Source organism: Megalops cyprinoides, chromosome 4, assembly GCF_013368585.1.
Source record: "Megalops cyprinoides isolate fMegCyp1 chromosome 4, fMegCyp1.pri, whole genome shotgun sequence".
Classification (NCBI taxonomy): Eukaryota; Metazoa; Chordata; class Actinopteri; order Elopiformes; family Megalopidae; genus Megalops; species Megalops cyprinoides.
Window position 1 is genome coordinate 32,807,152 of NC_050586.1, and position 25,680 is coordinate 32,832,831.

At 46.0% G+C, this 25,680-nt stretch overlaps 2 protein-coding genes across 2 annotated transcripts; both read left to right on the forward strand.

The window, feature by feature from the left end:
* Positions 1–288: 288 nt before the first annotated feature.
* arsk (arylsulfatase family, member K) lies at positions 289–5,150 on the forward strand. The gene is made up of 8 exons (XM_036527731.1): positions 289–455; positions 1,311–1,440; positions 1,687–1,846; positions 2,304–2,586; positions 2,715–2,886; positions 3,442–3,666; positions 3,870–4,085; positions 4,571–5,150. Exons 1-8 carry the CDS (start codon positions 339–341, stop codon positions 4,843–4,845), a joined length of 1,578 nt encoding a protein of 525 aa, XP_036383624.1. The 5' UTR covers positions 289–338; the 3' UTR covers positions 4,846–5,150.
* Positions 5,151–6,475: 1,325 nt separating this feature from the next.
* nol6 (nucleolar protein 6 (RNA-associated)) lies at positions 6,476–19,888 on the forward strand. The gene is made up of 26 exons (XM_036527101.1): positions 6,476–6,621; positions 7,457–7,684; positions 8,114–8,230; positions 8,462–8,641; positions 8,818–8,986; positions 9,347–9,481; positions 10,116–10,279; positions 10,464–10,584; positions 11,313–11,371; positions 11,476–11,577; positions 11,675–11,790; positions 11,889–12,066; positions 12,215–12,337; positions 12,427–12,575; positions 12,907–12,982; positions 13,118–13,258; positions 13,355–13,472; positions 14,558–14,712; positions 14,945–15,108; positions 15,222–15,374; positions 15,548–15,645; positions 15,820–15,944; positions 16,601–16,690; positions 17,065–17,265; positions 18,816–18,917; positions 19,468–19,888. Exons 1-26 carry the CDS (start codon positions 6,574–6,576, stop codon positions 19,615–19,617), a joined length of 3,462 nt encoding a protein of 1,153 aa, XP_036382994.1. The 5' UTR covers positions 6,476–6,573; the 3' UTR covers positions 19,618–19,888.
* The last annotated feature ends 5,792 nt before the right edge of the window (positions 19,889–25,680 follow it).

The following is a 25,680-nucleotide window of genomic DNA, read 5'->3' on the forward strand; positions in this document are numbered from 1 at the left end:
CTGGTTTGCTAAATAGCTAAAAATGGCAAGTGGATACTATAGGTAAACTAATAATGTAAAGAAAGTATAAACTACGGGTAGCTTACTTGTGTTATATATTCATGAAGCTAGGTTAGCTAGTAAAGAGCGTAGCTACTCAGTATGCACTCAAAATAATTTTGATTTAGCTATCTAGCTAAATGTTCTGGTTCTATTCAGCACGTACAACTACGTACTATTTCTAATGGCGTAGCCAAAATGGCTAAGTAACTAAGTTAGCTCTACGTCGCTACACCATCAGCACTCAGCTGATAGGAAGTTCTTTCCAGTAAGCGAAGTTGCTGTCATTCTGTAGAACCATGAATACGTTTCGTATAGCCTTTTTTATTTTTGCCAAAGTACACGTTCTGGCTGTGGATTTAAACCATACTGAACCCTTCAGACCAAACATTGTGATGGTGATGTCCGATGCATTCGTAAGTACCTGACACCATGTTTTGGAAAGATCGCAGATCAATTTGACTTCCCTTAAAGCCTCACGTCGCTACCTAAAGTTCCGTTATGATGTTTGGATGCCTGTAGCCAGATATAAAATGAGAATAGCTATTTCTGACAAGGTGAAAATGTTAACTTATATTAGTTGCTTTACAGTTTTGCTTTTGTTATAATAATTAGGTTTGCAAAAAGATGGCTGTGCCAAAAATGTATTTCTTACTCTCCCTGGCTGTGAATATCTTGTGCCCACTGTTTATGGCTTTCCTTTGGTTGGCAACGAGTTTCCTAAACCCTTGTGTCTCAGGCAGAAGGCTGCATGCCCAGGGCAGGTGCTTCAGCTACGACCTTTATGCTTTTGAGTTTCGGTTTAACTTGATGCAGTTTATGCAAGCTGGTGATGCAGTTTTTACGAGTTTGAGTACATGTCAAGGGTTGTGCTCTGCTGTTCAGTAATTTAACTCATTAAGACTTTCAAATGGGCAAAGCAACATACTCAATATTTTGCTGCGTCATGTACTGACTGGTCTACATTATTCGGTGCATTATGGCACTCGCAAGACGACTCATGCCGTCACTCAGATTTATCCTTGTGTTCCCAGCTCACTTTATCTGCTGTCCTGGCAGTTTTGCAGCCCTGTTTGCAACAGTGCACACGTGTATTGTTCGTATATAGCTGGGCCCCCGCAGACCTGCACCCATTCAACCAGTCACCAGTTGGGTGCCCCCAATGAAATTAAAGCCATCCCCATTGCAAGAGAATCACTTCAATGGAGAGTGTAATGTTTACACTTGATGTCATAAATCCGATGGTGAATTTGTGCTCTTTTGCCCTGAAGGATGGCCGGTTGACCTTTGACCCTGTGAGTAAGGTGGTGCAACTGCCCTTTACTGGGTACCTGAGGGAGCAGGGGGCAGTCTTTCTCAACTCTTACACCAACTCTCCCATCTGCTGTCCATCTAGAGCAGGTACTGTAATGACAAGAAGACACCTTCATGCAACATATGAATTAAAACAGAGATAAGCTGATTTTGTTATGTCATATGCTGTGAATTTGATGCATATGTTGTACCTAAGATTCAAAGGGGGTTAATATGTGGAAAACAAAGATGATATGCAGCACTGTAATTTGACTCAACAGACAGTATGTTTTATTTTAATATGTTATTATAATGTTAGCTATTATACTTGTAATCTCTTGGATCTGCTTCCAGCTATGTGGAGTGGTCGTTTTGTCCATCTAACTCAGTCTTGGAACAATTACAAGTGTCTGGATAATAATGCCACAACATGGATGGACCTTCTGCAGAGCAATGGATATCACACCAAGAGCCTGGGAAAGCTGGACTTTACCTCAGGTAGCCATTCAGTCAGGTAGGTGGGATGTGCACTATCATAAACATCTCTGCCTACTGTGGGCTCTGCAGAAAGCTGGTGTCATTAAATATGACTGGAAATTTGATATGTTGAGCCTAATGGGACTGTCAGTTTCAGTGTAAAGGACACTTTCTTGGATCCCACTGGAACACACAAAAGCATGTTCTCACTTTTGAAGCAAGTTTACTGGCTATATTAACATAATTCAGACTGAGAGCGTGGTTGCTTTTAATTAACGCCTCTAATTATAATAGATAGCTGGGTGCAGAAATAGATTAGACACCTGTAAAGCATTGACAGACTTAATGCAAGGAAATGCATTTTGTCACAGGCATATCCTCTGGAATAAGCAGTGATTAAGATCCGAATGACTCCCTCAGCACAGCTGCTAATCTATTTTCCATACACGCTTGCACAGCATGACTATGTGTCAGTTCTCTTTATGAAACGGCAGCAATCGCGTGGAGGCCTGGACGCGAGACGTGCCATTCCTGCTGCGTCAGGAAGGCCGCCCCATGACAGACCTGACGGGCGACGCCTCCACAATGAGGGTCATGACCAAGGACTGGAAGACCACGGACAGCGCCGCCCAGTGGATCCGCCACACTGCTGCATCCCTCTCCCAGCCTTTCGCCCTCTACCTGGGTCTGAACCTGCCTCACCCATACCGCACAGACTCCCTGGGCCCCAACGCTGGGGGGTCCACCTTCCGCACCTCCCCCTACTGGCTGAAAAAGGCAACTGCACCTCTGTGTCCTTTGCGGAAATAGTTTTTTCCTTATTCTGAACAAAAGACACCAAAGTTTGGAGCTGGTCATTTCTGCTGTAGCTAAGGTTTTGGGTGTCCTCTCTGCTGTGCCTGCAGGTATCTCAGCATCACATCTCTGTGCCTAAATGGCTGCCCTTTTCAGAGATGCATCGTGTTGACTACTACTCCACCTTCACCAAGAACTGCAGCAGCAACTTCACAGAGCAGGAGGTCAAAGACATCCGAGCTTTCTACTACGCCATGTGTGCTGAGGCGGACGCCATGCTGGGTGAGCTCACTTATCACATAGGACTGCCACGTTACACAAAGGAGAGAGCGCTGTATTAACCCATCACCTGTAATATTCTTTTGTTACAGTCAGCAATGCATCCTTGTTCCGAGTGGGCAGTTGCCCTTTTCTGACACCTCATCAGATTTATGCATAAATGTCAGTCTCCATCCTCATCTGGTGGTTGGAGTTGCTCCCATATTTGCGTTATCCACTCATACTGTGAAGGGTGTGAAATCCCCATGCTTTAAATTCCCTGCACAATCTCTAATTTTGGGGGGCTGCTTGATGTAAACCCATTCTGAGAAAACTCCAAACCCCCATTGTTAGCAAGAGAGTCAATCAACCCTGCCAGTATTGCTAAAAACCTCTAACATATTGCTCTAAGGTAAAGCTGTCATTAAAGTAAACTGCGGTGATGAAAGTAATTCATCATTTGTTTGAATGGAAGTGACCCCTGAGACAGACCAATTCAAAATATGCTGAAGGCACGCTTAAATTGGTGTGACAGATGTCGCACATGTACATAAATGTGAAGAATGTCTCCCCCTGCAGGTGAAGTGGTGTTAGCATTGCAAGATTCCAGCCTGCTTTCCAGCACTGTAGTGCTGTTCACTTCAGACCACGGTGAACTGGCCATGGAGCACCGGCAGTTCTACAAGATGTCCATGTTTGAGGGCAGCTCCCATGTTCCACTGCTTATGGCTGGCCCTGGGGTAAAGGCAGGGCTTCAGCTTCCTCAGCCTGTCTCCTTGGTGGACATCTACCCCACAATGCTGGGTAAGAGAAGAACTGTGCTCTGTACTCAAAGAACCATTGTGCAGAGTTATGAATTAAAGAGCAGCTTTGCCAACGACAGGAAAAAGCATTTTCATGGGCTACTTGAATCTCTCAAACTACTGTTAAACTTGCCTAAAAGTCACATGTTTCTGTCCAGGTATGTGACGTGTACTTAGCAAATGGCCACATGTTTCTATGTGCAGAGCTGGCAGGAGTACCTGCACCAGGAGGTCTCAGCGGTCACTCCCTCTTACCTCTGCTGAACCAGAGCGCCGCCCTGCTGGCTGAGCCCCGCCCTGACTGGGTGCTCGGCGAGTACCACGGCTGCAATGCTAATGCTTCCACTTACATGCTGAGGAAGGGCAAGTGGAAGTACATAGCCTATGCTGATGGTTTGAGTGTCCCTTCACAGCTGTTTGGTAAGTCCTGCATAGTAAACAAACCACTGTAAAGACAGGATGGCTAAGCTAAGAGAGGTCATAAAGTTGACATGACCTGTAGACACTTGTACCAGGTAAACCAGGGTTACTTAAGTACAGCTTGGTTATTTTTCAGATTGCTTTGAGTGTAGAGTGTAGTCAAGTATGGCATTTTCCTGCTTCCTGCTTGAGTCGCTATTTTAAATACTCTTCAGGTACTGTAAGCATACACTGGCACAATATATTTGCACCCCTCCTATTCAAGTGTAACCCATGATGTTTTTACAGGTCCCACCCAATCCCCAAGGCACCCTAGCATCCCATAAACCTAAACCACACTTTCCTCTGAACCTCTGATGACTTCCACTGTCATTTTGTTTTGTTAATCTCCAGGGTTCTGGGATCAGTGTGATTTACAGTGTGATCATTACTGTCTGAGCTGGAGGTGTGCTTGAACCTCCTGTGCTCTGTTCTCTCCTGTGCAGACCTCTCCAGTGACACAGAGGAGCTTCACAATGTGGCACCTCAGTTTCCTGCCGTCTGCCAGGACCTGGACAAAGCTCTGCGCAGCGTGGTGGACTACCCCACTGTCTCCAAGCAGGTCCAGAGCTACAACAAGCAGGAGTTCAGTGCCTGGAGGCAGAGCCTCGGGGGCAATTACAGCGGTACCATCGCCAGCTTGCGCTGGTACCTGGACTGGCAGAGAGATCCCGAACGCTACGAGAGAGACATTGACGAGTGGCTTAAAGCATCAACATAACCTGCCCATTTTCCCCCAAGTAATAATGCCAAACAAGCCTTGTAATTGTCACAGGGCAAAATTTTCTGTAACTGTGTCCTTGTCTGACTGGACCAATGTTGAAACTGGATGAAAGTTTACAGTTGTTGGATTACAGCTCTTACAGGCAACAGACAAGCAGGTTCTTAGCAAACCACAATTTCACTTCCCATTTCTTTCATCTGTGTTTGTCTAAACTCATATTTGTCTCATATTTCATTAAAGGGGGTCATTCCAGTTCATTCCTCCCTCCCTTTCTATAACTGCTGAGAATACCCAGTATTTGCCTAGCCTTGCAGCAGTCTGCAGGAGTGTCTGACAGACTACAAAGATGGAGAGCGTGGTGAACTTCTTAGTTTTGTAATTTTTTGAGGGATTGATTTCCAAAGGTGAATCATAAACTCACTTATATGGACATACGTAGATGCTGCTTGGGAGATGACAGGTGTAAAATGCAGGGCACTGGCATATGAGAATAAGTCATGGTAATGTACTCTGCTGATGGCTGTTAATGTGGTGATTCATATTCATTTTGTGATTTCTTTAAGTTTTATATGTTAAATGTTGTGATAGTTTTGATGGCCTCTGTTGAGCAAATCAGAAGTGTTACAACGTATTGCTTCTTGTGCTTGTTTTTATTGTAATTAATTTATAATTCACGGTTATGTTTATACATAGTGAACTATTGCAAAAATCTTATCAAGTGCCTGCAATATTTAAAATTCCCTTTCTAATCAACTCAGATAAGTCTTATTTAAGCTCTCAAATACAAGTTCACACCTGTATAAGTTAGTCTTTATGGCCCAACAGTGGCAGGTGAATGAATTAAAAAAAAAAAAAAAAAGATTATGCAATGTTGGGATGCATGACCAAAACGAGCATTTGTATACCCCTTTGGGATCAGGAGCTGTAATATCAAAGCCAAAGGAGTCTTATTTCCTCATAAAGTCAATTATAACGCCAATCATTGTAGCTTGTCCCTTTATTAGCAGGTCCCGCATTAGGTAGCTATTGATCGTCTCAGGACCCCAAGGCAAAGAAGGTGCAGGAGTCACACATTCCCCAAACACAGTAAGCAAAGAAAATAATTTAATCATTTAAGTGCTTTGTTATTTGATGTTATGGCTGTTCTTAGTTTTCTTTGTGTGTTTTATTGATAGCTAGCATGCTGTTAGCTAACAACATAAGTATGTCCGCTAATCTAGCTACCTGGGTACATCAGCCATTTAGTTGCAGTGTTTTTTTCTGCCATCTGCTAGTAGTAGTGACGTGCAGACTCCGTTTGCTCCGTGTTATGTGGGTCTTACACATCTGACGTCACAGAGTCTCCGGTTGTAAGCCCAGTTTAAAATACTGTAAAATGTTGATGTAGCTCCAAGTCAAGTTGCCATCGGCAGAAAATGTCCATATGCGCATGGGTATGTGAAATACGGCATGTCGTGACGTTCTGTCGCGTCTCTGTATACAGTGCAAAGCACCTTGACAGATTGAGGGCGGGCTATATTTAGGGAAAAACCCAATAAACCAATCAAAACGCGCTCTTTCGACTTTTACCACGATCATAGAGAGGGGGACGCGGCATTACCAGACAGCATGGTTGTATGACCCAGTATGTCCATGTGTGATGTGTTGCGGCTTGGATGTGAGCGCTTTGAACCAATAGCGTAAATCATAATATATATTTTTATTTGTTTTTGCTATCTGAAAATAATGAAAAGAAAGACAAACGGGTCGACGACCATAGACCCGGAGAAAGAGGTAATTTTAATGAAATGGGAAGTTTTAAAAAATGTTGATGTTGAAGCCTGTTGTTATTGCAGAGATACTTAGACAGCTATCGGTAGTACTGGTCAGTTCGATTTAGCAAGCCTTTTTAACTATTTAACTAAATGTAACTAGTTTCTGTAAGGAGACTTGCACATAGATTTAAGATGTATGCAAATGAAAACTTCTTTTCCATGAAGACTGATGCCATTCTTTGGTTCCGTAGCTAACGTAAATTAGCCTACCCTCTGCATCAAGGTGGGACGTTCAGCCAAATGGTGGGGGATATCCTCGTTTAGTTCGTTTGTGCTAGTGGCATGCGCTTTAGCAAATACTGTGTTTACGTTATGTGCATTTTCTAGCGAACACGCTAGTCGCTGTTTAGCTGTAAGAGTAATTTGAAGTCTACCATCTGCCAGCTAGTGTTAGCTGTAATATATTACTGTAATTACCTAGTCCAATGAGTAATGCTGCAGTTGTCAGTTTAGCTACCCAATAAGGCAACTGGGTAGGCACAAGCAATACATTTTTTTTTAAAAAATCATCTGAACCTTGATGGTCTATCAGTGATTTTTTTTAGTTTATCCGTTGTGCTGCAGGGTTAGGGTAGCAAAATTCTCCTCATCGTATTCCGTGCACTGCGGTTGCAGTGTGTACATAACCAACCAAAAATTGGCGTAAAAAGTTACAGAAATAACATAGGATGTAGTTACAGATGTAATGAACACACAGTGTTATCCTACCGTGCTATCTCTGTATGAAACAGATTCCCCAGTTGGGTTAGCAGTGTCCCATTCTTTCAGTAGCCTCTTCTCCCTGTGTCTCACAGATGGAAGAAGCTGCGTACTCCCACAGTGAGGGTGAGGGTGAGGAGGAGGAGGAGGAAGACGGACCCACAGGGGCAAAGAGGAAGGTGACAGAGAGGGTCTCGGAGGACGGGGTCCTGCGTCCCCTGAAGCTGACCCGGGGCGAGCTCTACAAGCCACCCACTGCCGAGGAGCTGAACCAGCTGAAGGAGGCAGAGAGCTTGTTCCACTGCAGCTTGCTGAAGATGCAGGTCAGTCAGTGGGCGGAGCTGTTTGTACACTGGTGGATTGCTGGTGCTGGTCTCTGACCACATTCATTGTGCTAAAATGGTATGAATGACTCATCCAAGTGTGCATGTTTTCAATTAATTGGAAGACACTGTTAATCAGCAGACACTAACACTAATAAAAACTATTGATTCTTGTTGCAGAGACATCTCTATTGGATTATGGTTTTTATTGGTTTTCTGCTGCGAAGGAATTTTTTTCTCTTTTACAAACCACAAGACCCTTCATAAATGGGCTCATCCAGGACAGATTGACCATGGCTGTTGTATAATGGAGTTAGACTAGACTGCCATGGTTTGACTGCCTGTTATTTTGTCAAAATGTTCTGGCATGTTTCTCTGCGTGAGGCTTGATTTTCAGTATTGGCATGTAAATTGTGTCCTTGATTACAGATGGAAGAGCTGCTGAAGGAGGTGGCCCTGAGCGAGCGCAGGAAACGGCTGGTGGACTCCTTCGTGCTGAAGGTCACAGAGCTGCTCCACACTGTGCCACAGACCCCCGACGTGGAGGTGAGAATGGGGGGGGGGGGGGGGGTGGTTACGGAAACTGTTGAGGAAGCGGATGGTATTTAAATAGGAGATTTAGGGGGTCAATGAGAAATTTTTGAGGGATAATTTTTGTGCTATTGATGCAGTGCTAAAGGGGTGATCATATTTTATTGGACAATGTTGTTGTGCAAAAGGTGTGTTGAAAGGTGTGCTCATCCTTTCTCCTCTTTGTCTTTGCATGTCTGTGTCCAGCTGAGTGACCTGTCATGGCTGACCGGGGGAGTTAAGATGCCTTTCCTCCTGGTGCCCAAGGCTGTCAAGGGCAAGTTCCACATGGCGCCCCCTGCTGCCATCTCCTTGATTGGCAGCTATCCGCTGGGCACCTGCACCAAACCCCGGGTCTCTGTGGATCTGGCTGTCACAATCCCCTCTGTAAGTACAGAATCAAGGTTGGCCGTGGAAAGCAGAGAGGAGAAATTTGTCTTAAGAAAGAGAGAGATGCTGAAAATAGATATAGTTCATAGCACCTACAACTACTAGGGGAGCTAGTGTGTGCCTTGCTCTTCACTATTCTTTTATTTGTCTGACCTTTCCTCCTGCTTTGCCAGGCTATCCTCCACCCTAAGGATGCCCTGAACCAGAGGTACCCACGCAAGAGGGCCCTCTACCTGGCAGGGCTGGCACAGCACCTCTCGTCCTCTCCTGACATCGGAACAATGCGCTACTCCAGTCTCCATGGAAACCATCTTCGCCCACTGCTGCTGCTCACACCCCCTGGTACTTTTAGGGGAGGTTCTGTAGGGAGGGAATGGCTTCAGCTGGTCTGAGTGTGGTGAGCTGTAAAAGGGATATGCACTATGGAATGGAGGGAGAAAGAGGTGGAGAGATTGACAGAGGAGGTGGGCAAGAGTAGGAGCATGTATGGTTCTGTATTCAGGGTTTATATTTAAAATCATGAGTATTACTGGTAACTGTTGCGAATTAGCACTTGAATTAGTATTGGATTGGTACATTTCCACACACTGACCGCAACTGGAAATTTGAAAGATGAAGTGCCATGTCTGTGCGTGCCCTCTCGTCAGTAGTAAACAGTAGTGTGCGAGTTCTGCGTTTTTATGTAGCGTGTCTTCTCTCCAGATAAAGACTCCAGCAGCGTGACTCTAAGGCTCCATGCCTGTCCTCCCCCGGGGTTCTTCAAACCCAGCCGCTTCCACCCCCAGAGGAACAACGTCCGCACAGCCTGGTACACGGGCCTCAGCACCGAACAGCCAGGTAAGTGCTGAAGTGCAAGGGACACAAGGAGGGAATTTCTAAAAGCTGAATTAAGGAGTCAGCAGGCTAATCTGGGCGGCAGTGTAGCATAGTGGTTAAGGAGCAGGACTCGTAACCGAAAGGTTGCTGGTTCAATCCCCGCTGGGACACTGCTGCTGTACCCTTGGGCAAGGTACTTAACCCACAGTTGCCTTAGTAAATATCCAGCTGTATAAATGGGTAACATTGTAAAGAACTGTAACCTATGTAAGTCGCTTTGGATAAAAGCGTCTGCCAAAATGAATAAATGTAAATGTAATCTTTGAAAATATATTTGCAGAAAAAGGCTGCTTTCTATCTGGATTTTTCAAAAAGTGTTTACAGATATTAGCCAGCTAATTCGTTAGGTTAGCCTTGTGAAAGAGTTCCCTTTAGCAAAGTATTACTCCCAAATTGCACCTGTGAAAATATGACAGCTGTCAGAATACGTAGATTAACAGTTGTGGCTAAAATGCCCTTTTGAAGTTGAGTGATGGTCGCAACGTGGGAGAGAGTAGGGAATACTGGGGCCCTACAGAAAATTAAGAAGAGACAGAGTGGTAGATAACCTATTTCTCTGTGACTGATATGAATGTCTGCAATGTTTCTGCACCAGACACCACTGAGCCGCCCACACCCCACTACAACAGCACGGTGCTCGGAGACCTCCTGCCCAGGGCTCACCTGCAGTTCCTGTCTGCCATTGCCTCCCAGTGTGCTGCCTTTACAGAGGGCGTGGCCTTGCTCAAAGTGTGGCTGAGGCAGAGAGAGCTGGACCAGGTATGGTTCTCTATGCCTATGTGTCTGTGAGTGAGGATCTCTCTCAGCACACATAGATAGACATCTTTTTTTCCTTTGTTATATAGTATTCGTGGGTTTGTTTCTGTCAGTGTTTGCATTTGTGTGACTTTGTGTTTGTTCTTGCCCAGCTCATCCACTGTCTTTCCTCTGTCTTTCTCTCCAGGGCTCTGGTTGTTTCAGTGGGTTTGTGGGCTCCATGCTGGTGGCCTACCTTCTCTCCACTCACAGAGTCAGCAACAGTATGACTGCCTACCAGCTGCTGAGGAACTGCCTGCACTTCCTGGGTGAGGAGGGGGGTCAGAGGTCAGGGGCAAGGAGAGTTGAGGTAGAGGTTCTTAATAGGCACCTAACACTATTTATAAAAATTTTGATTAATTGCTGTAGAGTTTTTTTGTTAGTTTTATGTGTATCTTTTTGGAACTTGACATTAACTTGAACATCACTGGTAAAGGATATTAAGATGATGATAATCAGGAAATGTGTTATTGCAGTGGCAGACTAAGGACAGGCAGATTCAGTTGGCCTCACAAGTTTGGTTTCTTACTTCTGCTGAGTATATCTGTCCGAACACTTGTGTTAAGTACTTTGCGTAAACTAAAAATCCTGCTTCCTATCAGTTAGCAAGCCTTCAACTCAAAGAATTAAACACCACCTTTTTACTTTATTTACAAATAGTCTGAGATGCTTCCTTCGTTTGTTTATCTGACAGTCTTTTCTGAATGAGCTATTTTTTGGTTTCTTATGCAAACATTGAATCGTTGAAATGGTGCCCTCTGCTGTTCACTTTACAAATTGATTTCCTGTTCACACTGTAACAGTAGCGCCCTCCTTGAGCTCACTGCTTATAACTGTGCACTAGGTGCCTTTTAGCAGTTCGTTAAGAGTTTACTTGTTTATGGCACAGCTCAGAAGTCTAGCACGGTGGTCTGCTTGGATGAATGTCTGTTTATTTGATACAGTTATCACATTTTTTTACTGTGTCTGATGCACTGATGCTCATCTTTATGAACAGCTTCCACAGACCTGACGCAGAACGGCATCACTCTGGCAAAGGAGCCCGACTCGACCGCGGTGAGACACAGGGGCAAGCTGAAAGTATGAGCAGGCAGGTCCGTTTTGTGTACTGGATTAATAACCCTATGTCTCTCTCTGTGTCTCTGATCCTCATTCCCCAGCCGTCTCTCTCTGAGTTCCACAGTGCTTTCCAGGTGGTGTTCGTGGATCCCTCCGGCCACCTCAACCTCTGTGCAGACATGACCGCCAACACTTACAAGCAGGTGAGTGTGCAGGGCTGCGCTGAGCTGTGCTGTGCTACGCTGCATGTTTCGGCACCGTGCTCTCTGACTGACTCCCGCCCCCCTCCTGTGAGCTCAGGTCCAGCACGAGGCGGCGCTTTCCTTGCAGTTTTGGGATGACCCCACTTTGGACGGCTTCCAGGCCCTCCTGATGACTCCCAAACCCATGATCCGGACATGTGACCACGTTTTCCAGTGAGTGTTCCCTGGAGCACCGCTCCACACTGCCCCCCAGTGTGTGTCGCCAGTACTGCAGGCGCTAATGTCTCTTGTTCTCTGTCTGTCCCTCTCAGACTGTGCGGGCTGGTGAAACTGCAGGCATCCTGCAAGAAGCTCAACCTTCTCAGCGAGCTCATGGACCACAGTGGGAACTACGTGCTAACAGCACTCCCATTTATTCTGTCCCTCCTGCAACGAGGGCTGGGAGAAAGGGTCCGCCTTCTGACACACTCCCTGTCCCCTGACCCAGAGGTGAGACCAGCATTTACAGTTACCAATATCAGTAATGCAGTCTTTTCCATGGTTTGTTGTGATGGTTTCTTTAGCATGATAATCTGTCTTTAGAAACTTGTCCATTTTTAGCAATGAAACAGTGACTCTTACGATTAATGTCTCACAGTGGCTGGTGAACAGTGAACCCCCAAAACACAAGGACCAGCCTCCTCTGTCCTTCGGTCTCCTGCTGAACCCAGAGAATGCTGCCTCTGTGCTGGAGAGGGGTCCCCCAGCAGACAGCCCCAAGGTAGGCACGAGGCAGCAGCTGTGTGTGTGTGTGAGCTTGTGCGCATCTTGAGCTCGTGTGCACTCAGCCTTATGTATATCTGTACCCAGGCGGCGGAATTCCGGCAGTTGTGGGGGTCCCGTTCGGAGCTGCGGCGCTTCCAGGACGGGGCGATCACAGAGGCAGTGCTGTGGGCGGGCACGTCTGCCTGCCAGAAGAGGCTTGTCCCCCGTGAGATCATCACGCACCTGCTGCAGCTGTTAGTCATCCCACCTCTTTCCCATTCTCCCTGTCTGTCTGTTTACACCGGTGCCTATTCATAAGGCGGTATGCATAAGGTGCGGGGCTGTGTGATTGTATTCATGGAACTTGGTGGGTTGGTGCTCTCCATTTACCGAGGCTCACGCTATGGAGCTCAGCTACTTTCCCATGACTTACACCAAACATTATTGAGTGTGTTATCTTGTAATTATCTTGAAATTATCATGGTGTGCCATGTTTGATTTGTAGGAGTGTGTATGTCAAGGCGTTTGTGTGTGGGGTCATTTCTTGGCTGAGACCCAGCTTTATTCTCACTTTCTCATCTGTAGTCATGCTGATATCCCAGAGTCCAGCGTGCGCTACACAGGAGGGCTGCTGGATGAGGTCATCAGAATGGGACGAGAGGTGAGAACGGGCTCTGCAGAACACCACATTGTTCCCGCTGTGTTGCGCTCAGCATCGCAGTGAAATGGGTTTGTGTGTGAGATTTAGCAAATTAAAGCACTGTTTCGTGTGGCATAATCTCCCGGTTTGTTAAAGACCTGCAGCACGGGAGAGGAGGAGAGCCTGAAAGTGGTGCAGTCCTTCGACGACCTGAGCCGCAAATTGTGGAGGCTGGAGGGGCTGCCGCTGTCCATCACCGCGGTGCAGGGCGCCCACCCCGCCCTTAGATACACCCAGGTGACCACCCGCGCTGCCGTCCCCGCCGCTTCGCACAAGCCATCTCGTAAATTAGCACCAAATGTGACGTCTGAGCTTTGCCTACCATTCCAACAGGTGTTTCCTCCAGTCCCCATGAAACTGGACTACTCGTTTTTCGGGCGGGAGAAGGTGTCCCGTGCCCTGGTCCCGCAGGAGGGCAAGCCCTGCCCCATCTACATCACCCCTGTGAAAGGTACCGGCGTCCCATCTCAACTAGGGTTGGGTATCGTTTGGGTTTTTTCTGATATCGGTGCTAAAGCAATAAAACGGTAAAACGGTATCGGTGCCTAAACGGTCCCTGAACCGATACTGAAGAACAAAAAGCACAAAACGACGGTGGACGTCATTAACCCTTTAGTGTGTCACACTGGTGTGATTAGCCGTTTAGCGCGTATGCTATAACCGGTGCGGTTAGAACACTAGATTGGGAAAAATTCTAGCTAATTTTAGCTTTGAGGAAATAGCGATTGATTGTTTAAAAATATAGCAAATAGTAACTGAAAAGAATGAGAAGCTTAGTAACGCTAATGAAAACATAACAAACCATGTAACGTAATGCGCGCTATATAGCATAAAAATAAGTTGCGTGCAAAAGGGTTAATATATTGTTCAATTTCAAGTTCAAATTTGCCTTAGCAATAAAAAAGCTGTTCTTTAACAGTTAACAGTTTAAAGTATATTTAAATATATAAATATAAATAAATACAAAGCACTTAACAGATTTACATAACAAATTCACATAATAAATAAAACCTAACCCAACTATAATAATTTAACACTAAATAACAGTTACAGCACTGTAATATCCGTTTCGGAGCACCAGAGGGCAAATATTTCAATCTACAGCTCAGGGCAGGCATTTACGTGGCACCGAAATCTGCATTGCGATTCGGTCAGGTAGATACTGGTCATATAGGAACCAGCACCAGGTTTCGGTACCCAACCCTAGTCTCGACATGCCACCCCCCTCTTTCTCGCCCTCGTGTCATAGCCATGGCGAGCACGGGCTTGTTCTCGGTTGTAAGCCCGAAGCCTTGTGACTCTCCCAGTCTTTCTCTCTCTGCTCATATGCAAAGCAGGCCTCGGAGTCTTCCCTGAGCAATATCTCTTCTTGGCCTCCTGCCCTTTTAGTCTGATTCATCTCAATCCACCACGTACCATCTGCTGCTGGCATGACGATACCATGGTTATCTGTGTGTGTCTGGTCAGCGTGAGTGTTGTACGTGCAGATATGCACAGGGCATCAGCCTGAGTTGCTCTGTTTCTGTGGCGTCCCAGTGATCTGTCACATGGAAGGCAGTGGGAAGTGGCCCCACGACCGCCTGGCCATCCGCCACATCAAGGCGGCCTTCCACATCCGCCTGGGGGAGCTGCTGACCAAGCAGCATCGCTACACCTGCCACGCCGCACCCACACACCTGGACGTCTGCAAGGTAACCCCCAGTGCTGTGTGTGTGAGGGCGCCATAAGGTTCGACCCTCATCTGAATGATCTTCCATTATACTGTTAAGGTTGAAACAGTGTACATTAGCATTGCCAGTCCTTTGAGTGTGTGCATGGTGTGTGTGTGTGTGTGCGTTTGTGTGTGTGTGTGTCCTTATGCATGTGTGCATGTGAGACACAGTTCTCTAGCATATGCTCAGGCTACCATCTCTCCATGTCCAGGATGGGCTGGTGTTCCGGGTCCAGGTGGCCTATCACCGAGAGCCCCAGATCCTGAGGGAGGACATCAGCGCTGAGGGGATGCTGCGTTACCGCGACAACGAGGTGGCCCAGGCGCTGGAGATGGAGACCCTGCACAGGCCCTACCTCACCAGCACGCTGCACGGGTACGGGACAGCCTCGGAAACATCGATCGAGGCCCGCTACGGCGCAGTCTGGCCTCTGTGGCTCGGGAGCTGTGCTGCTGTTCTCACCGTCTGTCCGTTTCTCCGGCTCCCAGGCTCCAGCAGCAGCACTCGTCGTTTGGGGCCGTGTGCCGTCTGGCCAAGCGGTGGCTGGGGGCCCAGCTCTTCAGTGGGGACGTCAGCGAGGACGTTGCCGACCTGCTGGTGGCCTCGTTGTTCCTGCAGCCAGCTCCTTTTACTCCTCCAGGGTAATTGAACAGCTGTTTGTCTCTCTGTCTTTCTATATGTCTGTGTGTATCTGTCAATCTTTCTTTTCCCCTCTTCCCCGTCTCCCCCCCCCCAGGTTTAATATTGCTCTTCCCATCATGCTCCAGCTGTTTCCCCGCATGCTTACTGACTGCCCCCCCCCTCCTCTCCCCAGTTCTCCCCAGGTGGGCCTGCTGCGCTTCCTCCACCTGCTCTCCACCTTCGACTGGAAAAACAGCCCCCTGGTGGTCAACCTCAACGGGCAGCTCACAGGTAACCGGCAGCAACACTCACGCGTACCGCTGTGGCGCTGAGTTAGAGCGGCCTCACACTTGCCCTGCTGCAGGCATTCAGGTAGAGGCAGACCTCCTTTTGTGTTCGCTTGCGTCCGTACATTCGCGCGTGATGCTGATTACTGTCTGTCTCCCTCCGCCCGGCCCTTCTCAGCCGCTGATTACGCCGAGATCAGAAACGATTTCATTGCGTCCCGGGAAGTGCTGCCCGTCATGTTTATTGCCACGCCCAAGGATAAGAAGCTCTCCATCTGGACTAAGGGTGGCCCATCTGTGCAGGTCAGTACCGAGCTTCTTCCCTCCCCGCCGCGTCGGCCCCAATTCACCCGCCGCTCATGCTATAAGGGCGTGTGGCACAGAAGTGATAGAAGTAATCGCTTTTGGGCTTCTCGTTTTTAACCTCACGATTTGAATCACGAGCGCATAACTAGACGCATTGTTCACCTCACCTCTTATGTAATTATCTAATGATGTGTGTACTTAGCAACCAGATTTCTGCACTGTAACGTCATACAAGTGAGGCATCTGTTTACTCAGGGAATGACCGATGAAACACAGGTTCATTTATCATTTATCAACAAATGCTGTGCAAATAATTCTGTGCTTTCGATAATGTGGGGAGGCAGTGGAGCATAGTGGTTAAGGAACTGGACTCGTAACCAAAAGGTTGCCGGTCCAGATCCCCACAGGGGTACTACTGCTGTACCTTGGGCAAGGTACTTAACCCACAACTGCCTCAGTAAATGTCCAGCTGTATAAATGGATAACGTTGTAAAAACCTGTAATTGATGTATTGATGTCGCTCTGGATAAGATTGTCTGCTAAGTGCCAATAATGTAACGTAATGTAATGGAACTTCAGTGTATGATGTTGTAAGTGCGTGTTGAATGACAGCTGCAGAGTTGAATTCTCCTCACCATGCTCTGTATGTGCAGATGCTACAACGTCTCATAGTGGTGGCAGCAGAGAGCCTGCGTGTGCTGGAGGAGCAGCTGATGGACCCCAGCCAGACGCAGGACGTCCGGGTCAGTACGAGAGGGGAGACCCGCTCACACTGGAAGAGCAATTCCCGGGATTTGGGATTCATTTCCCATGGTTTTCTGGTCCAGTGCACTCGCCACCATGCTGTTTTGTTCGAGTGTTTGCATGAGTAGCTTTTGCCATTATCATGGCTGACTTCAGTCGTGAATATGATGCCATGCGTATCGTGGTATCAGATGCGGTCTCGTATCATGGTATCAGATGCGGTCTCACATGGCGGGCTTCGACCTGCTTTTGAAGCTGGGGGGGGGGGGGGTGGTGGTCTGTGCACACTCTGGCTTTGTAATGGTGTCATACAGGTGTGCTGTCATACAGATCTGCTGTCAGTCACTGACTGTCTCGCTCTGTGTCTCTGTAGGTGGCCCTGCGCCCTCCTCTGGACGCGTACGACGTCCTGATCCACCTCAATCCCAAGCAGGTGCCGCTCTTGACGCAGGCAGTGGACCCGCCCCACGCCACCTTCAGCCGGGGCACCATGCCGGGGTCTGTGCCCAGCTGCGGCGGGGCCCTCCCCGTCATCGACTTCAACCCGGTCGGCCGGTACCTGGCCGAGCTCAGAGTGAGTGCCGGCCGCTGCGGACGCCTTTGTCGCTGTGGGGGGGCACATTATTACCAACCCTTTAACAGAGTGTCTTTGAGAACCCCCCAATTTATACCCCCTCCCCCCACAAAGATCAGTGTGAGCTGCGGTATTTATGTTGAAATTCTCAGAAACCTTTGTCCACTGCTGTTCTTGGAAGCGCTTATTGTTCTGGGAAACGCACGGGTCTTTGACAACTGTGGAATTCACCAGCCGTGAGTAATCTTAAAGCAGATAAGGCCTTTATGTTTGTGCGTAAATGAAATGCACATGCACCAAGCTCTCTCTCTCCCCCTCTGTCCTGCCTGTCTGTCTCGGCTGAACAGGCATTTCATGTAGGCCTTGAAGAGAGTGCTTCCCTCGTCTCTCATCAACGTGATTCGCAGCTGAAGGCCTAAATTGATCATAGCGCGTGAAAAGTTACATACAGTTCGGTTGCCTCCTCATTAGACGTGGCTGTATAGTTCAGTAATTCATATCACAATTGTCTTTGTTAAAATAGTTTAAATCTGAGCTTAGCTCAGTGCAGGGCATGTTCCTGTCAGTGGAGTAACTCTGGAGACACCGGGCTTGCTGCACGGGCAGAGCTGTGGGGTTGCGTGTAGCAGGGGAGCTTGGCCTGGTCAGTACTGTTATAACTCTATCCAGCTGGCTCCTGTGGCCGTTTTACAGGCCTTGGTGAAGTGCCAGGGGCGGCGGCACAAAGACAACTGTAAATAGACTGTGCCAGGAGGGAGATATGGATGGCATGGAGCAGAGGTTGGAAAACAGCTCGGCCTGGACCCGGCTCTAATGCTCTCCTGATGGTCTGGGCCCCAGGTGTGGGAGAGTAAATCCATGGGAAGGTGGGGGGGCGGGTGTTTAGGTCTTAGGTGTAGGTAATGTGCATGGAGGCTTGTTCATTGCAATAATACATTATACAAGGGATGGTTGCAAGGGCTCCTTTGCCCCCCCCCCCCCCCCCCCCCCCACCAAGAATGACAAAGGTGGTTTTTTTCCTATTTGGTAAAGACCTTTTTCTTCAGAAATTAAATGGAAGTGATGCAATTGCATTCAACCGGGCTGGGAATCTAGCTGCACGTTTACAGGGAAACTTAGTGATGTCTAAAACAACTTCCCTTCCGTGGTAATTTAACAAAATTTGATACACCACATGATCGTAAAATACTCTGCCAAGCAAGGGCAACGGATCTGGCATGTCGTAGACACCAAACACAGCATGTTACGTAAAAAACACTCGGATTAATTCTGAAGAACTTGTTGATTTGCCAGATCTTGTCTAACAATTTATTTCTTATATTTCACTGCCAGCTGAGTATTTATGCCTCCCTGCCAGCAAAAGAAAGGAGTAGCAATTATCCTCTGATGAGTGCCCATCCCACTGCAGTGTGCTATGAAACGCGTAGGGTGAAAATAGTCGTTGGCTGCCTGCAAGTGTATCGGAGGATTGCATTTGTCTCAACTCTGTCTAATTAACTTAGGTGGACTTTACTTTTACAAAGGTATTTAGTGCTTGTGCTCTTTCCCAGGATGCTTTTGGAGACTTGGCCCTGTTTTTCTGCGATCCTTATGGTGGAACAGTGATAGCAGTGCTCTGGAAACCACAAGCCTTCACCCCACAGCCTTTCAAGGTAAGAACAGGGCATGCTTGTGCATGATTTATGATGAGTTACCTGTTTTAAGAAGGAAACAGCCTATCCAGGATGTATTTGCTATTTAAAGAGTGGGACAATGATGAAGTAATGTATGATTGAAAATTTGATATTTCTTATTGGTGTCACATACACTAAAGTATATTAATTGAACAACTGCTTTGTTCAGCTGCTCCCAGAACATTGGTGTGTTAGCTTTATGTAAAAGGAGTCCATGTGAACAAAAAGATTAAAAATAAATCCTGAAGCTGTGCTCTTTTGTGTGGAGGAACGCAACTTTATATGTAAACAAGAGTAACATCTAAAAGAAGTTTATGTTTTTGTACAAAAAGACTACAGTTTGTTAATAATTATTCATACCCCCCAAATATTTGTGGGTGGTTTGTTTGCTTAAAAAGCCTGTCAATGCTTGTCTGTAATCTTAATCAAACCTCAAACCTGTGTGTTTGATTCTCATTTTATTAATTTGATAGTGTTGACAACCAGATCCTCATCAGCCTTGTTTTTTTCTCTGTCTCTTCCCTGACAGACTTCGCAGATGAGCGCCCGACGAGTGGAGGTGACGGGAGAGGAGGCCCTCACCGTCCCCAATGTGGAAGCCATTTTGGAGGACTTCCGTATCATGGGGGAGGGGCTTGTGAAAAAGGTGGAGCCAAGGACAGAGAGGTGGGTGGTGTAAGGCCACACCCCTGGCCTCACCGCACCCTCTTCCTGAGAAAACTGAGGCGGCTGCAAGCAATTTGGCAATGCTTTTATATCTTGTGTCATTATTTCCACAATTTAAAGTGTCTTCGTGTGTGAAATAAACAAAAAAACTCGACAGTTCCATACTGTACAATGGCAGATCAGTGCTGTTCATAGTAATAAAATAACAACCCAAAATGCACCATGCCAGGATGTCCCAGATTGACTTGTTGCATGTTCGTCATAATGCTGGATAAATGCTAAAATGCCCGTAATAAATATAAGTAATTACACAATTGTACCCAGGTTGTAAGGAATTACCTGTGAAGTAACAAGGCTGTTGTCAAATAATTGTGTGTCTGCCGATGAGGAGCAAAGGTGTCTGCATATCAACAGAGATCATAACTAATTCAACCAGGGCTTATCTCATACACACCTGCCCCATTGGTGATCAGGCAAGCTGTTTTCAGGGCATTCAAGTGTGAAATTGAATGTGTGCATTTTGGCTCTTATTGCCACCCCAAGTTGATTTTTTTTTTTTCAGGTTGCAGAATTGTTTGTATTGTGGTGGTTGAGAAATATTTGTGAAAATCAGCAGCGAGATTTTTTTAAAATCTTGGTTTAAATCCACAGATCATAGGTCAAACCTTACTTAAATGTGACTTTAAGGTAACAGACGTGGTCGTAACCAGGGTTTGAAAAATAGTGAGGTCCGGGGGGGTTTGACAAAATGACATATATATAAAGATATAAAGATTACGTTATCTAGAGCACCAAAATACATAGGTCTACGGTATGAAGCATGATAATTAAACTAAGGTTGTTTGTAACCTTAGCTAGCTATAAAAATAAAAGAAAAATGCTTGAGAGTAACACTATTACAAGCTAACGTCATTATACATTTATATTCATTTCCAAATTTGGCTTTGAAATGTATTGTAGGCTTTCTAATATTGATACCGTCGCCTACATAAGCTGTTTTTTAGTCAAAAGCTCGCCTGCTAATATGAAAGAAATAGCTTCCCCTTCATCATGGCCAGAGTACGCATATTTAACATGTTTCATACAATTGCCTTCACTCCAGACGCTGTACCAGGTTACTGTTTTGAACGTTTCTTACAGATAATAGCATAACGATCATTACTTTGCCTTAACGAATGGTATGCTGCCAGTTCACACACAAGCCACCTGCTGCTGCCAACGTGCGTAAATTCCAGTTGCTGCTGTGGAAGTGCTGATGATGCAAGGGGCTGCGCTCGCGTCCTCTCTCACAACTCTCACACACAGTGGACACTAAATAACAATTCTAAACTGAATTAAGTACGCACTTGTCTCAGGGGAGAAGTTCTCAACCACTGACTTTTTTATCTAGTTGTATTTTGCTTCAAATTTTATTTTTAGCTCTAAAATAAATTACCAAGGTCTGGACCTCGGTGGCCTCATAGCTGGTTACGGGCATGGCAACAGAAATGATTAGGTTGTGCTTTTAGCTGCGGGTAGAAACCTGCTTGATTGACACATTGCCACTGCCCATGCTAAAGTCCCATTGCGGCGGCTCTCTGTAGTTAATCCAGTGAAATGTACTGTGCAGAACGGTAGGCCGAGCCACGAAGCTGTCCATTAGCTTTGAAAGCAGTGCTCTTAGGGCTGCGAGGGAGTGGCACTGCAGCTACATGTCAACGTTTTGTTAGCGCCTGTTTGTTTGCTCCGCTAATGGCCAATGCCCGGTGGCCATACAGGTGCTCAGCCGCATGACAGACAACACTTTGTGTGCACAACTGTATTCACGCCTAGTCGTAGGCGAGTGAAAGAGAGGCATATTTACCCGACAGAACTGTGTGTACATTTGACTTCTTAACACTAATCTCAGAGGACCAGTGTCGAAGATGGTGGACAGTTTGGCCTCTGTATCTCCAAAAGTGAATTAATGTGCAGTCCTAAGGTCATTTGGAAAAATGTATTTGCTTCAGGTTGGGCGTTTAGTGTAACTAGTGGTAGCGCTTGGAAAGGCAGCACGGGATTATGAGAATCACGTCATCCTAATTTATAATCTAATCTGTGATGTGTCATGTCTAACCTAAGAAAAATGACATGGTTAGTATGGGTATGAGGAGGGTAAGGTGCAGATCCAAAACCAAAAATTAAACTTTAAAACATTCACTTCACAGTCGACTATAGACCCTGGGTGATTTCCCACACTGTGAAATGAAAGTATACCCTGGGGTGCAGTGTTCACTCATTATAATGCCATCTGATATAAGGGAAAGTGATATTATATGGTGAGATTGTGGGTTTCATCTTCTAGTTTGTTCTTATAGAGAAAAATCTGTATGCTGCTTAACCTCTCTGTCACGGTGTCCTAACACTCGTATTACAAAAGGGGAGAACTGTACGTTCCAGCTGTATTCACACTGAGTTCGTTCATCTCCATGGTTAATATTGGAGCTTGGAACGCAGCCCTCTGTCGTGTGCCCACTTGCCTCTGTCATGCAGGGAACCGTGACAGCCACCGAGCCATTAGCTGGATCTTTGAGTCACTGCGTCGAAACCAGGGCTCCATTTCAGCTGAACCTGAACATTCAAAAATGGTAAACATCTTTGTCACTCAGACAAGCTCATGTCCAGCTGCCATAAGGAAACAGACCGGTAGATGGCACCATTCCAAGGCCCTAGAAAATGACATCATGTGTAGGAAATTGTTTATAGCGGACCAAGCAGCATTCCAATGAGTTGCCCAGTAACTTGGTTATAAGTCAATGCAGCTAAATGGCTAATTCAAAGACATGGGTGAGAGACCAGAGTGAATAAATCTGACTGAGCGTGCTGTCACATGTTATGTGAATGACACAGCGCTAGGGGTGTGGTGTGAACCTACCTAACAGTGCAGCATGCTCATTTGCTCTCCTACAGTGACAGTTAAATGCCGTTTTATTTGACCATTGTCCTAAAATGAATTACCATGTAGAAGCTATGTCGTTACTGAGCATGCAGTGCTTCTTCTTCCTAGAAATGAGAAGGTTTAATTCATGTTAAGAACAAAGTGGCGTAGTTTTAAGAGGCAGAAATGTTTCACAAGTGCTTTAAGTTTGTCAGAAAGGTTTAAATGTTCAAAAGGGCTGTCTATGATTTTTTGGAAGCAAGGGACACCCCCCCCCCCCCCCCCCCCCAGCGCCAGCCCGCTGAGGCATGGACTCTACAAGACCCCTGAAGGTGTCCTGTGGTATCTGGCACCAAAACATTAGCAGCAGATCCTTCAAGTCCTGTAAGTTGCGAGGTGGAGCCGCCATGGATTGCACTTGTCGATCCAGCACATCCCACAAATGCTCAGTCGGATTGAGATCTGAAGAATTTGGAGGCCAGGGCAACACCTTGAACACTTCATCATGTTCCTCGAACCATTCCCGAACAATGTGTGCAGTGTGGCGGGGTGCATTACCCTGCTGAAAGAGGCCACTGCCATCAGGGAATACCATTGCCATGAAGGGGTGTACTGGGTCTGCAACAATGTTTAGGTAGGTAGTAGGCCCAGGGATGAAACGGTTACCGGTTTCACGGTAAACTGCGGTAAAATTTCCAACGGGTAGTATTACCATTTCAAATTTTAATTATCAGTAAAACCGCGGTTGATTACCATGCTTTGAAAAACTCACGTTAAATACTGTGACAGGATGAAACGGTTACCGGTTTCACGGTAAACCGCAACGGTTAGTATTACCGTTTCAAATTTGAATTATCATTAAAACATTTCCGCGCTTTGAAAAACTCACGTTAAATACTGTTTTCTTATCTGCAATATGCACAAAGTGCAGTTACCTCTCGTGGCCACATGGTGCCACTTTTAATGTTAACGCACATTTGATATAGTTTTCATATGTTTACACATGTTTGTATTGGCTATGTTATTGTTTTAATGTTTATGCAAACAAAAAGTGCATAGTGCTGCTAATTTTATTTGTGGTTTTCAATATAAAACTTGGTGAAATGATTTCAGATTGTGTATCAGTACTTTTTGAACATTTTCAGCACATTTTAACAATACCATGATAATACTGATAACCGTGATAATTTTGGTTACAATAATCGTGATATTTAATTTTCATACCGTTTCATCTCTAGTAGGTAGCATGTGCCAAATTGATGTCCGCATGAATGGCCGGACCCAGGGTTTCCCAGCAGAACATTGCCCAGAGCATCACGCTCCCTCAACCGGCTTGTTGTCTTGCCACAGTGCATCCTGGTGCCATCAGTTCCCCAGGTAAACGGCGCACATGTACACGGCCATCCATGTGATCTAAAAGAAAACGGGACTCATCGGACGAGGCGACCTTCTTCCACTGCTCCAAGGTCCAGTTCCGACGCTCGTGTGCCCATTGTAGGCACTTTCGATGGTGGACAGGGGTCATCGTGTGGATGATAGGTCTGAAATTTCTGGGGTCGGGGGTAAAATCATAAGGCCATTCCCACACCCTGTTCACTTTGGGGAAATCACTGATCAGGTAATGATCAGTTCAGGATCAAATTTGTGTGTGCAAATGTGTGATGAACATGATAATGAGTAAAGTCTTAAAATGTCATGATTATAAAATCAGCAGAGCTACAACCTGGAGGCTTACTTGAAGAGTGGATTGAAGCGATATAGCTGGAATGTAAAAAAAAAAAAGTGACAAACTGCAAAACTCAGCTCCTGTCTCACTTAGTCACAGCTATGTGTTTTTGGCCAGAGATGAAGGAGTGTTCCAAAATCAGATTTAGTTACTGAGTCTTCTAAGAGCTCTTAATTTAGTCAGTGTAGTCCTTAATTGCAGATGAAAGAGCCTTTCAGGTAGCACCGTTAGAGAGTGCTTTGGGTTGATGGTTTATATGTTCAATATGCAGGCTGAGTAAATGACTTAAATCCCTGTGTCACAGCCACATTAACTTCAAGTGATTGGGCCATTCCCAGTAAGTGAGTAGGCAGACGTTTTCACAGAGTCGTCTTCTTTCTTTCCTTCCTCCTTTTTTCTTGGAACCAAATTTGTCTGGCCCCAGGACAGTGTATGCCTTCCTGTTGCTTCCTGAAGCAATTTCAAAAGTGGGTTCCTGCACTGTCTGTTTGTTGACGGTGTCACTAATTCCGTGGAATCCCATCCTCTGATGACTCCAGACCCACAAACTTATTTTAAGGTGCTCCAATCCGACTGTGTTGTGGACCAACTGCAAAACTACTCATTGGCTTACACAAGGCTCATTAATCAACCGACACCCATATGGTATCACCTTAGTTTTTTTTATTTGCTTATTTTCTATTCTGTTTTAAATGATATAAAGCAACCATGCAATAGTAAATGTATTCTGTGGGCTTCTTTGAAGAGCTTCAGAATGAATGCCTCAAAATGATCTCATGATTGTTTTATTCTTATGTTCAACACTTGTCAAAATGTATGCCCAACCAAGCACTACTACATAACCAGTCCAGGAAATGGGGTGTAGTGGGGCTTAGAGGGCACTGTTGAAGGATAAAGCCCCAATTTCTAAGTCATACTCTGTACAGAAACCATTTATAATAGAGAATATTCTTTCTCTTCTTTCTGCTCCAGTGGTGAAATATGTGGTAGCATTTTTGGGATATAGTTGGCAATGTTGTGCTGTGAAAGCAGTCCTTACATTTCCAAGGGGTGGTCTGACCACAGAACTACATAGTGCATAGCCCGGGTGGCTAGTGGGAATGACAGTTGTGTTCTGTCCTTCATATGACCATATACCATAAAACTGAATTTGAAGATGACACCAAAACTAGTTGCCAATAAAAGCATACCTAAAAAGTGGTAAACTGCTGCATTCTGTTGTCTTGAAATTGTATACATCTCGGCCTGCACAAACTCGAACAACGACTGCGCATCTCGCCCACCCAACACATCAACAAAACCCAGAAAACATTCCTGAATAGTTCCCTGATGGCCTACATATCTGAGGAGGACTGAGAGCTGTGAATGACAGTTTATGTCTGTGGTTTCATCAATCTGCCAAGAGAAGAATTTAGCCACCTCTAATTCCTGCTTGATTTCACTTTTAATTGAAG